At 40.2% G+C, this 13,368-nt stretch overlaps 1 protein-coding gene across 1 annotated transcript in view; it reads right to left on the reverse strand.

The window, feature by feature from the left end:
- Window positions 1-13,368, reverse strand: part of zanl (zonadhesin, like) — a gene marked incomplete in the record, with an annotated part of 443,805 nt that overhangs the window by 348,390 nt on the left and 82,047 nt on the right. The window contains 4 exon segments of the mRNA XM_037681443.1: window positions 12,117-12,361; window positions 12,651-12,792; window positions 12,904-13,097; window positions 13,198-13,353. Of these exon segments, the coding sequence (XP_037537371.1) occupies window positions 12,117-12,361; window positions 12,651-12,792; window positions 12,904-13,097; window positions 13,198-13,353 (737 nt within the window).

Consider the following 13,368-nt stretch of genomic DNA (forward strand, 5'->3'; position numbering starts at 1 on the left):
TTAAAGAGCTGGGTGATAAAATAACAAAATTAGAAAACAGGGCCGGATAGGCGGAGGACCATATCAGTACTAACGAGGACACTGTGAGGCGCCATGAGAGGGTGCTGCGATATCTGCTCCATATAGAGTTGTCCCTGACTGCCAAATGTGACGATATGCAAAATAGATTGAGGAGAAACAATTTAAGGATTATTGAGTTCCTGAAGGATCCGAAGGTTGAGACGTGAAGACATTTGTAAAGGAGCAAATCCAGGGCGCTCTCCAGCTCCCAGCTGAACTCAACGTCATCAGCATTGAACGGGCGCACCGTGCGCTCACTGCAAAGCCCAAGAAGCCGACCGCAGCCCCACGCTCGCCGATTGTCAAGTTCATGGACTTTACTGTCAAAGAAAGTGTCCTGCAACAGGCGTGGGCACAGAATAAAGTTACGTATGAAGGAAAGCAGATTTTCTTTGACCATGATTACTCCCCGGAGCTTCAGAAAAAGCAAGCGTCTGTGCGGGCCGCAATCAAACAATTAAAAATGAAAAACATAAAAGCAAAATGCTTGTATCCAGCGCAGCTTAAAATAATTTTGGATGGCAAGGAGAACATCTATATGACTATTGTAGAGGCTTTACCTGCACTTCAGGAGCTGGGCGTGCACGTGCAGGTGGATGAGAGGGAGCAGATTGAAGCTGAAATGTCCAGACACCACTGGAGCGTGGCAAGCGGAAGACGGGGCAAGGATCCGGAGGAGCTGTCCTACGCAGAGGTCAAGGCTTTCCTGTGTGCGGACCACTGAATTCAACTTATGCTGAGTCCATATCATTCTGTTAGACATTATATGTTAGGAGAGAAACGACAAGGATTTTTTGTTTGTTTGTTTACTTTTGCTTTCATATTGGATGGACCGGTTAACGCGTGCACCTTTCCAGCCGCAGCGCACCGCTACACGAGAGGGACGTCAGCAGCGCCAACACTGTGTGTTTTTCCCACGGAGGACCTGTCACCACCCTCTGCCCAGGAATCAACGGGGACTGGTTTTGAGTCAGGTTTGAAAAACAATCTTTAGATTTGACTAACTAATCCAGTTGGGCATGTGGAAGTTTAGTTTGATTTGTTTATTTGTCATTTGTTCAATTGTATTATTTCATTTTATCTTGAGACTAACTAGGGGCCACTCAATTAAGAATATTACAATTTTGTATTATATTAATGTATATTTGACCAGGGTTAAGACAAATAAGAGCCAGAAAAAAATTGCATGGATAGTTTAATTTGTGTTACTTATAATGTCAAAGGCTTGTGCAGCCCAATCAAGAGAAAAAAGTTCTCAACCAATTAAAAAAATCAAATTGTGCAATAGCTATGTTACAGGAGACACATCTTTCTGATGGGGAGCACATGAAGCTGAGAAGAGGTTGAGTTGACCAACAATATAGTTCATCCTCAAGAAATGGGAGAAAAAGGGGAGTTTCAATTCTGTTTAATAAGTCAGTTTATTTTAGTCATGCAAAAACATTTTTGGATAAGGAGGGGAGATATGTGATGCTGATTGGGTGCATATGTGGTACTAAAGTTACTTTGCTCAATTTGTATCCACCAAATGAGGACTGTCCTGACTTTTTAAAAAAACATTGCCTCTATGATAGCAGAACATTCAGAGGGTCTCATTTTGATAGGTGGAGATTTTAATTGTGTTTTGAGAGAGTCTGTGGATAGACTCCCAGTAGACATGGGGCCTTTGTGTAAGAAAGCTGACATTCACTGCGATGATGAAGGAGCTAGGTCTAGTAGATATGTGGCGTCATCTACATCCAAAAGAGAGGGACTTTACTTTTTTTTCACAACTACACTGCAGTCACTCTAGGAATGACATGTTTATGATTTCAGGAACAGACAGCTATAGAGCTACTCAGTGTAACATTGAAGCTATAACCATATCAGATCATGCCCCAGTGTTATTAGAAATTATGATAGGGCCAAACAAACAATTCAAATATTTGAGAGCCAATGTATTTCTTTTATATAATGAAGCAAATCAACAGGAAATAAGACAGGGTTTGACTGACTATATTGCATGTTAGAGTTTTTCTATTTTATCATTTTAAAACAGTTTCTATCTCATTATACTAATATTTGTTTTTACATGTACTGAACAAAAAGTTTCTTTCTTAGGATTCAATCTTTTATCTTGCTGTGTGTGTGAAAAGTTCTGGAAAGTTCTACTTCTACATCAAGTGGACATTTATCAAGAAGCTATCTGGCCAGACACAATCTCCTGAATGTTCTGACCCGTCATCGCTGATAAGATTTTGTTCATGTAAACTTGACCTGTTTTCGTGTTCCACTTTTATCTAAATAAACACCAGACTCACCCAGCAAAACAGCAGAGTTCACTCTGACATAATCAGTGACTCTCCTTTTGCAAAGGATCTGAGCGCTAAAACCCATCTCGCTGTGTTGTATGAAATTATTTTCTTTAAAGGTCAGGCAGAAAATACCCAACATTACTTGGAGCCGTGACTGCGGATTCCAACATACCAGTCTTGCTGGTGTGGTTCGACTGGACACGCTGCTAAAACCCATGCGCATGGTGGAACTAAAGCCCGGGGGGGGGGGGTTCCCAGCCAGGCCAGCGATTCTTAGGTCCGTCACGAGCCCAACAACAGCAGATTGACGGAAAACCGGACTTCCTTCACACAACAACAGCGACGTGAGTACTTTGTCGTAACATTTTGGTTTTAAACAGCGGAGACTATTTCTTGCGCTATAAGTAAAAATGAGTCAAGACCTCTTCTGAATAAGTGAGATTCAGAGTTGAGAACTTACATTCCAAATAAGTATAACGTATAATCAAGACCTTTTTAAATAAGTGAGATTTTACAGTTTACAAGCATAAAGTGAAACTTTTCTGAATCAAGACCTTAATTGACAAAAAAAAGTGAGACGTGCAGTCGAGACCTTTTAAGGAAAAGAAAAAAGTGAGACTCCTGTCGAGAACTTTCTAAAACTTTGAGTGAGACTCGTAAGCTGGCATTTTTCTAAAAATAGACACGTGCAAACTTCTGTCTGTCTGTGTGTGTATGCTTGGGAGGAAAAGCTGATTTCTGTGGCGAGTCCTTGAAAACCTGGCAGTGCTTAGTTCACGGGACCCAAAGCAAGTTTGCTTAAAACCTCCATTAGAATTCTCTTTTTTTTTTTTAAACACAACGCTTTAAATCATACCTATAAATCATGAGTAATGAAAATTATGGCCCAAAATACCCAGACTCATAAAAAATTTGCAGAAAATAGCGCTAAAAGCAGAACGAAAAACTAAAACAAAAAACGAAAACTGCAGCTTTGTTTGTCAGACAAAAGATAATACTTTGTAGTACCCACTGAAACATAGGAAAAGCGCTAAAATACTGTTTGTCAGACAAAAGATAATACTTTGTAGTACCCACTGAAACATAGGAAAAGCGCTAAAATACTTTTGCCTTCTTCTTCTGTAGAATAAGAATTTACTAATCATTATGATTTAACTGATAACTGTTCACTGTTTGTGTTTCTGATTTTACAACATTTTTTTCTTTAATTAGTTTTGTTGTTAACACACGTTATGACCAGAGCTATAAAGTCTAGTTGACTTTATTTAGTTTTAAATAAAATCACAAGGTCAGTGTGAGTAGTCCCAGAGCTGTTATCCGACTGCATCCAGCAGCTCTGTCTAAAAGAACCGACACACACACACACATTTGCACACGCCACGCTGCACTAAAACATACTAAAATGTGATATATAGCAACAGTTTAATAATTATAAATAGTATTTATGTTTGTATGGGCGATACTGAAGCTTTGAGCTACATTATGTAATCCACATTTAGAATAATGATACTACTAAAAGTTGAAAAATAAATGAAAGCAACAGATTTATTTTATTATATTTTTTATTTATTCAGCACCACGAATTGTATGTCACACAAACACTGATAATTAAATTAAACCCACTACTAAAACAAGTTAACTGAGGGGATTTTTAAATAACTCATCCAACATTTCTCTCTCTCTAAACGTCCCTCCTAACAGCGTGAGCCGAGCAGAAACTCGTCCAGAACCGAAACGCTGAGGAGGAAGACAACTTCTCCTCGTGGATGACATATAGAAAAAGATTAAAAATAAAAACTCAATTGGATGTTGTGTGATCAAAAGTAAAACATGCGTATTAATTTACCTGCTACGGATTATTATGTAGTAAGGTCCGACATTGTTCGGTTTGGGCCCACTCAACGACCAGTGTGGACTTTTTAGACAAAGCGGTCCTGCTTGCCATCAAAAAATGTTGACTCCTCTCCACAAATCCAGCCAAAATCCAACCTTCGTCACCGCCATGACTGGGGTTAGCTAAACGTTAGCTCACAGGAAGTGCAGGCCGCGGCAGCATGCATGCGCGTTAACCAAAGATACAAAATCACAGAGCCAACTAATGCCCCGGCATGGCAACTGCAGCACTTGACCCGCTCCTGAACGGAGAAGGGGTTCATTTTCTTTTTGGAGGCAAATCAATGAATATATGTACTTTTTACAGTATATGAGGAGCACATCTCTACAGTTTCATAATGTAAACAATCTCTGAAGGGAAATGTTTTCAGTTTAAAAGGAAGCCATTGTCTTCAGTTTTAAACTATTTACATTAATTAAAATATAATAACATCAGATGCTTTAGCTTCTATGAAAACAAGAATTTAACAATTCAGAAATACATCGAAGCTTTTATGAATTGATTATAACTATTTTTCACATTTCTCAACAACCAAAATGGATTTTGTTTCCCTCAATACCCCATACTCAGATTAAACCAAGGAAAAATGACCCATGGCCTTTGCCATGTGTCAACAGGAGGGATATCTATAATACAGAAGCATTTTCATACATTAAAAAAAATGTATATAATTTTTTCTTTATAAAACTATACAGGCAACTGAAAATTTTTGCATTTAGACGTACATGTCAGTTGGCAGAAGTGTACACAGACAGCCAGTACACTGCTGACCTCTACTGGCAGACCAGTAACACTGCAAGAGAAAAAAAAGTGTCCAAAACAAATTTACTGTCTCCTGATTCCTCTCTTCCACAGGAAACATCACCAATCCAGCCGGGAGATTTGGTCTTCATAAAGGTGATAAAAAGAAAGAACTGGGACCATCCCCCGCTGGGAAGGACCGTTCCAAGTACTGCTGACCACGCCTAATGCAGTAAAGATCCCTGAACGACCCAACTGGAATCATCTCAGTCATTGTAAGGCTCAGAGTATGCTGGACCATTAAGGTCACCTGGGTAGAGGGGAAGTCAGACTACAAAGGGGGTTGTCTTTTTAGTGGGCAGTCATCTCAATGTCTGTGAAGCAACCAACAATCCCTACTCTTTAGGACCTACAGGTCTAGTGACTCTGAGTCCTTAGCAGCAATGAGGATTCCACATGCCAGGTGGATCCTCTGCTGTGTTGTGACTGTAGCATGTTATCTCAACATCTCCAGAGGCCTGCAGCCCCTTCATGGTGACGTGACAGACTGGCTGCAGAACCTCCTTCCTGACCATGATGGTGATAGAAACCTATGGAAGGCTTATCTGCAACACCTGAAGGGCAGTCACACCAAGGAAGGCTGTTATGCTTGTTCCGCCATGCCACACAGCTCACACCAACTGACTTTTCATGTCTGGCCCATGGCTATAAATGAATCCAGATGTGTTTATAACCTATCCTTGGGCCGCCCACGACAAAACATTGTTGAGTGCCAAAACACAACTCTGTAGAACATGAACTGGACCATGACCACAACACCGCCTACTGGACCAGCACACTACCAGATCAAAGGTATCCATTGTGTTACACCCCTTCTTCAAACATAACGTACTTCACTGTCAACAGTGTGACCGGCAACATCACTATGGCGACCATACCAACTCCAGGGCCTTTCCTGGGAAACACCACAGGCTGTGATGTCACCATAGACTTTCTCAGGTACACAGCCCTACAGTCCAGAAACTCCAGTGTGTCAACAGTGGCTCTCGTTGATGTCATGTGGCTGTGTGGTCATCGTCTGTACCCCTTCTTGCCTCACCACTGGACCGGCATCTGTGCCCCAGTCTGGGTATCGGACGGTACAATCCTCATCCACCACAGTGACAGTCAACTCTCGCTCCACCGTTTGGGCAGAAGAAAAAGAGAAGTATGAAGAAATCGCCGCGCTGAAGCTGATGGTGTTACAAAACCGGATGGTGTTAGATTTACTAACTGCAGCTCAGGGGGGTACGTGTGCTCTCATCAGGAGTAAATGATGCATTTATATCCCGGGTGAAAAAGACACCCATGTTGAAGATGCCATGACCTCCCTTAGGAACCTCCAAGCTGCACAAACTAAGGACTCCAGAGGGATAGGCAACTCCCTCTGAGAATGGTTCACCTCCGGACCCTGGTGGTATCTCATCTTCAAAATTCTCACTCCAATTTCTTTTTTTTTTTTTGCAGTGTTGTTCCTATTCTTATCAATTTGCATTAAGCTAAGATGACCCAAGATGATAATGATCCACTGGGACCAGTGGACAAACTTGATTGTGACGAAACAAGCTTAAACTGTGACGATGCTGTGTAAAAGATGCACTCTGACTGAAAATGTGTAAAAAAAATGATATGCCTGTTCTCTTTCCCACCCCTACCAGTATAAAAAAAGTGTTTTTGTTGTGATTTTCTTATGTTTTTGCGAGTTCATAAACAGCTCAACTTTTATTTATTTTTTCTTTTATGATTTTTTAGTCTAAAATGATAAACAGGAGGGAATGTTAAAGTTTTTCTATTTTATCATTTTAAAACAGTTTCTATCTCATTATATTAATATTTGTTTTTACATGTACTGAACAAAAAGTTTCTTTCTTAGGATTCAATCTTTTATCTTGCTGTGTGTGTGAAAAGTTCTGGAAAGTTCTGCTTCTACATCAAGGGGACATTTATCAAGAAGCTATCTGGTCAGACACAATCTCCTGAATGTTCTGACCCATCATCGCTGATAAGATTTTGTTCATGAAACTTGACCTGTTTTTGTGTTCCACTTGTATCTAAATAAATACCAGACTCACCCAGCAAAACGGCAGAGTTCACTCTGACATGGTGACTCTCCCTTTGCAAAGGATCTGAGCGCTAAAACCCATCTCGCAGTGATGTATGAAATTATTTTCTTTAAAGGTCAGACAAAAAATACCCAACATTGCATTTAATGACAAAGATGATGTAACACCTTCTATCCTGTGGGAGGAGCTAAAGCTGTGCTGAGGGGCAATATAATTGCACTTTCAACTGCTGCTGAGTGGTCCAAAGTTATGTTCTCTGATTACAGTAAATTTTTCATGTCCTTTGGAAATTAAGGTCCCAGAGTCTGGAGGAAGAGAGGAGAAACAGAATTCACATTGCTTGAGGTCCAGTGTCAAGTTTCCACAGTCACTGGGGTGTCATGTCATCTGCTAGTGTTGGTCCACTGTGTTTTATCAAGCGCAGGGTCAATGCAGCTAGCTATCAGGAGATTTTGGAGCACTTCATGCTTCCATCTGCTGAAAAGCTTTATGGAGATGAAGATTTAATTTTTCAGCACGACCTGGCACCTGCTCACAGTGCCAAAACCACTGGTAAATGGTTTACTGACCATGGTATTACTGTGCTCAATTGGCCTGCCAACTCTCCTGATCTGAACCCCATAGTGAACCTGTGGGATATTGTGAAGAGAAAGTTGAGAGACACAAGACCCAACACTCTGGATGAGCTTAAGGCCACTATCGAAGCATCCTGGGCCTCCATAACACCTCAGCAGTGCCACAGGCTGATTGCCTCAATGCCACGCCGCATTGAAGCAGTCATTCATGCAAAAGGATTCCCGACCAAGTATTGAGTGCATAACTGAACATGATTATTTGAAGGTTGGCGTTGTTTGTATTAAAAGCACTTGTCTTTCATTGGTGGGATGAAATATGCTAATTTTTTGGGACAGGCATTTTGGGTTTTCATGAGCTGTATGCCATAATCATCAGTAATAAAACAATTAAAGACCTGAAATATTTCAGTTGGTGTGCAATGAATCTGAAATATATGAAAGTTTCATTTTTATCATTACATTATGGAAAATAATGACCTTTATCACAATATGCTAATTTTTTGAGAAGGACCTGTATGTTGATTCAAAATTTACAGTGTCAACAAATCCCAAAAAAGTTGGGACAAGTAGCAATAAGTGGCTGGAAAAAGGAAATTGTGCATATAACGAACAGCTAGAAGACCAATTAACACTAATTAGATCAAATGACAACATGATTGGGTATAAAAAGAGCTTCTCAGAGTGTCAGTGTCTCTCAGAAGCCAAGATGGTAAGAGGATCACCAATTCCACCATTGTTGAGCAGAAAGATAATGCAGCAATACCAGAATGATGTTACCCTGCGTAAAATAGCAAAGACTTTTAAGTTATCATTATCAACCGTGCAACCGTCAAGGCCGTAAAACTCTACTGGATGCTCGTGATCTCCGGGCCCTTAAACGTCACTGCACCTCAAACAGGAATGCCACTGTCAAGGAAATAACAGAATGGGCTCAGGAATACTTCCAGAAAGCATTGTCAGTGAACACAATCCACCGTGCCATTCGCCGTTGCCATCTGAAACTCTACAGTGCAAAGAGGAAGCCATTTCTAAGCAAGCTGCACAAGCTCAGACGTTTGCACTGGGCCAGGAGTCATTTAAAATGGATTGTGGCAAAATGGAAGACTGTTCTGTGGTCAGATGAGTCACGATTTGAAGTTCTTTATGGAACACTGGGACACCATGTCATCTGAACCAGAGAGGACAAGGATAGCCCAAGTTGTTATCAACGCTCTGTTCAGAAGCCTGCATCACTGATGGTATGGGGTTGCATGAGCGCTTGTGGCATGGGCAGCTTGCATGTCTGGAAATGTACCATTAAGAGAACTATGTTCAGGTTCTAGAACAACATATGCTCCCATCTAGACGTCATCTCTTTCAGGGAAGACCCTGCATTTTTCAACACGATAATGCCAGACCACATTCTGCAGCAATCACAACATCATGGCTACATAGGAGAAGGATCCGGCTACTGAAATGGCTAGCCTGCAGTCCAGATCTTTCACCTATAGAGAACATTTGGCGCATCATTGCAGAAGGAGACCCCCCCCCCCCCCCACGTCATGGTCTGAAGCCATTATTAGTGCAATCCATAAGGAAGGTAAAGACCCAACATTTTGCCCTTCTTATCGTCCAATCAGCCTTCTGTGTTGACCTAAAAATACTCACCTCCATCATTGCCAACAGAATCCAACTATATATAAGGAAACTTGTGAAATCAGACCAAACTGGGTTTATAACTAGAGTTAGGGTAAATGGCCACTGCTCTGAGTTTTTTTCATTGGGACGTGGTACACGACAGGGGGATGCTTTGTCCCCCTCGTTATTTGCACTCAATATAGAGCCACTGGCTGAACTGATTAGGACTAATCCTCATATTCAGGGATACGTGATGAAGCTAATGTTCAACACAAATTATCACAATTTGCTGATGATATACTAATATTTTTAGAGAATCCCATCACATGTGTTCCTACTCTTCTTCATAATCTTAAAGAATACAGTATAGTATCTGGATATAAAATTAATATAAATAAATCTGAGGCCATGATGGTTACATGCAGTTGGCCCTCCCAGTTAGATTTGGTCTCCTTTAAAAAGTCTGAACAGGGATTTAGATATCTTGGAGTGTTCCTTGCCTCCACTGTAACACAGCTTCACTCTTCTAATTACAATAAATTAATAGAATAAATTAAAAAAGATCTAAACAGATGGGATATGCTTCCTCTTTCACTCCTGGGATGCACCAAGTGTGTGAGAATGAATATCTTACCAAGATTGTTGTTTCTTTTTCAGTCACTACCAGTGTATCTACAGCAATATATATTTAAATCCTTAGAAAAAATTATATCAAAGTTCATCTGGCAGAACAAACGAACAAGAGTGAGACTTAAAATTATGATGTCTGGTAAAGAAAGGGGAGGACTTGGACCCCCTAATTTGAGACTCTATTATTGGGCTGCTCAAATAAGAGCACTAGTGGCATGGATTATCAAAGATCCAGAAATTCATTGGGTCTTCATCGAGGAATACTCACTACCAGGTGTAAGTCTATCAACCCTTCCCTTTCTTAGTTTGCAATCTCAGGAAAAAATTAAAATAACTAACATCTGGGTCAGGCACACACTCAAGGTATGGAACCATACACAGAAACAATTGAAGGGAACTATTGCTCTATCAAGGGCCATTCCCATTAACAAAAACCCCGAGTTTTTACCATCTTTATCAGATGGGGCCTTTATTAGATGGGCTGAAAGTGGGCTGATTACAGTAAATCAGTTATTTGAAGGCAATATACTTAAGACTTTTTCCAAACTAAAAGACACATTTAATCTCCCTCCAGGAGATATGTATAGATTTCTACAGATTAGACACTATTTATCACAACATACAGACTGGGAAAGTATTATAAGGAAACCCACGAATATAGAGAAACACTTAATTAGTTTAATCGAAAACTCTGGAACATTGAAAAAATAGGTCTCTTTGATGTATAAAAAACTGGTGATGGATGTATCAGACAGCACTCAACACATTAAACAACAATGGGAAATGGAACTAAATGTCATTTTGGATGATGATTCTTGGGAGAATATTTGTTTTGATTGGAAATGCAAAATCAGTTTTTTTCAAACCCCACTTAAGACTTATCTCTCTCTGGGCATGACAATAATGGTGACTGTTGGAGAAAATGTGGTCTTGTGGGTGACCACACTCACATATTTTGGGACTGCCCTCAGGTATAGGACTTTTGGAAAGGTGTCAGGGATGTGTTGGAAATGTTGTTGAAGATACAAGTCCCTTTTGACCCTGTCATCTTTTTACTTGATGAGTTCCCTGATTATCTCACTAATGACCAAAGATCTCTGATACATATTCTCCTCATGACGGCAAGAAAAATGATCACGGTCAATTGGATGAAACCCGACCCACCAACTATTGATCAGTGAATTCCAAAAATAAGAAATGTTTACATGATGGAACAATTAACAGCTCAACTTCAACTTAAAACTCAGAGATTTGAAAGGGTGTGGGGACCTATTGTGGACTTTCTTAAATAAAGCTCTCTTGTTGTTTTTTATTTTTGTTTTTATTTGACCCTGTACAATGACAAGTGTACAGTATATTGTGTTTTTGTTTCTGCTGTTGAAGAGATGGCCCAGTCTCAAGACTAAACAGTTTGTGTGTGATTTGCTTTGTTCTTGTTCAGCAATAAAAGTAAAAAAAAAAAAAAAACAATGATTATTAGCATGGGCAGCACGGTGGCGCAACTGGTAGAGCTGCTGCCTCTCAGTGAGCAGGTCCCTGGTTCAAACCCCGGTCCAGGGGCCTCTCTGGGTGGAGTTTGCATGTTCTCTCCGTGCATGCGTGGGTTTTCTCCGGGTGCTCCGGTTTCCTCCCACAGACCAAAAACATGCATGTTAGGCTGATTGGTAACTCTAAATTGTCCCTAGGTGTGCATGAGAAAGTGAATGGTTGTTTGTCTCGTTTGTCTCTATGTGGCCCTGTGATGGACTTTCGACCCATCCAGGGTGTAGCCCGGGAGCTATCTGGTTCACTAGGCAGTGTGCCCTGGTAGGGGAAACACTGGTATGGTAAGGTATGATATGGTATTGTATGATGTGTTGTATGTGATGGTATATTATGGTCTGGCATGTGTTATGGTAGGGTATGGTATGGAGTGGTGTGGTCAAGTATTTTGCTCCTTTTAGTTTTTTTTAACAGTTCTGATCACATGAAAACTTTATAGAATACATGTCCTGATGCATGCTCAATAATCCAGTGAATATAGATTATAGAATACAGTAGAGATTATATACTATGGAATACAGTATTTGGTGTTATTCTGAAGTTTTCTTTAAATGTTTCTATGGCAACACTGAGTCAGTGACCACCCTTTTTCCCTGTGGTCATGGTGTATAATTTTCCTTTTAGATTTTATTATGTGTGGATGCATGCTATCATTTCTTACCTGCACAGTGCCACCTTTAAGAATGGAGATCTGCAGCATGTGTACATATACATGTACAGCCTTGACGTAGGAGATGCTAGGCGTGTTATATCGATTTTCATTGTCTGTATGAACCTCAAAGAATGGCAGAGTTGTGTTGTTGCAGCGCCCAGACATTAGATAACTGCAGTTACCCATAAAATCATATTTGCTCTTGTCAAAGGTTGTGTAGTGAGGGTCTCCAGATATGATGCAAGTTGATGTACCTAAAAACATATGAAACAAGAAACTAAATGTTAACAATTGTCTAACTAACTTTTATCTACTGTCAAAAAAAAACTTTGCATGATGTAAACATTGTTTAAACTGTAATCCAAAAAAACAAAAAAATATGTCCTGGTTTGGCTACCCATTGCCTAGCCTGGACTTCTGTTCTTGTATTCATGCTCCCTGGGGTACTCACTACTGATAACCATATATTCAAAGATGACTTCAAAACTGACTACACCATTTTGCAGTTGTTGTACATTGTTGCTTTAAGGAAGGTGTTATTACCTTTAGGATAACAGCTGGAAACACCATTAACTTCTCTGCACTCTTCAGTGGGATCACAGAAGTTATCAAAGCACTCCAAAGTGTAGTTTCCAATACAGCGACACAGTTTTGTGCAGCCATCTCCAGATACTATCTCACCAGGCTAAAATAAAATATAAAATTGATGACTACTGAGGGCATGCCTCATATGACACTAGTACCAATCGTCATGTAGTATTTTTTGTTCATAAAAATATAAAATATGACATCTGACCTCATAGTAGTTATTTTCGTCATCTAAACATCCACATTTATCCACTGGCACACACCGTCGTCCCTTGAAGAGAAATCCAGGTTTACAGAAGCAGCCACTTAGACAGGAACCAGAACAGTTGGTGGATGGTTCCATACATGTGGGGATACAAGCAGGACCACAATCTATATATTCTGCATTGGGCGGACAAGGATCTGCACACAAAGTAAATTCCTTGTAAAACAATCAGGAAAGTGTTTGCCACATACAAGAAAAAAAAATTAACAAATGGAAGTGGCAAAAAGTACATCATACTTGAAGTAGTGGTTGTGGTTGGCCTAAAAGTTGTTGGTTTAGGTGTAGTTGGTTTAGGTGTGGTTAGTAGAGGTGTTGTTGGTTTAGGTGTAGTTGGTCCAGGAGTTGTTGGTTTAGCTGTGGATGGTCCAGGAGTTGTTGGTTTAGGTGTAGTTGGTCCAGGAGTTGTTG

The sequence above is a fragment of the Nematolebias whitei genome, chromosome 1 (genome assembly GCF_014905685.2).
Source record: "Nematolebias whitei isolate Nwh7 chromosome 1, NemWhi1, whole genome shotgun sequence".
Taxonomy (NCBI): domain Eukaryota; kingdom Metazoa; phylum Chordata; class Actinopteri; order Cyprinodontiformes; family Rivulidae; genus Nematolebias; species Nematolebias whitei.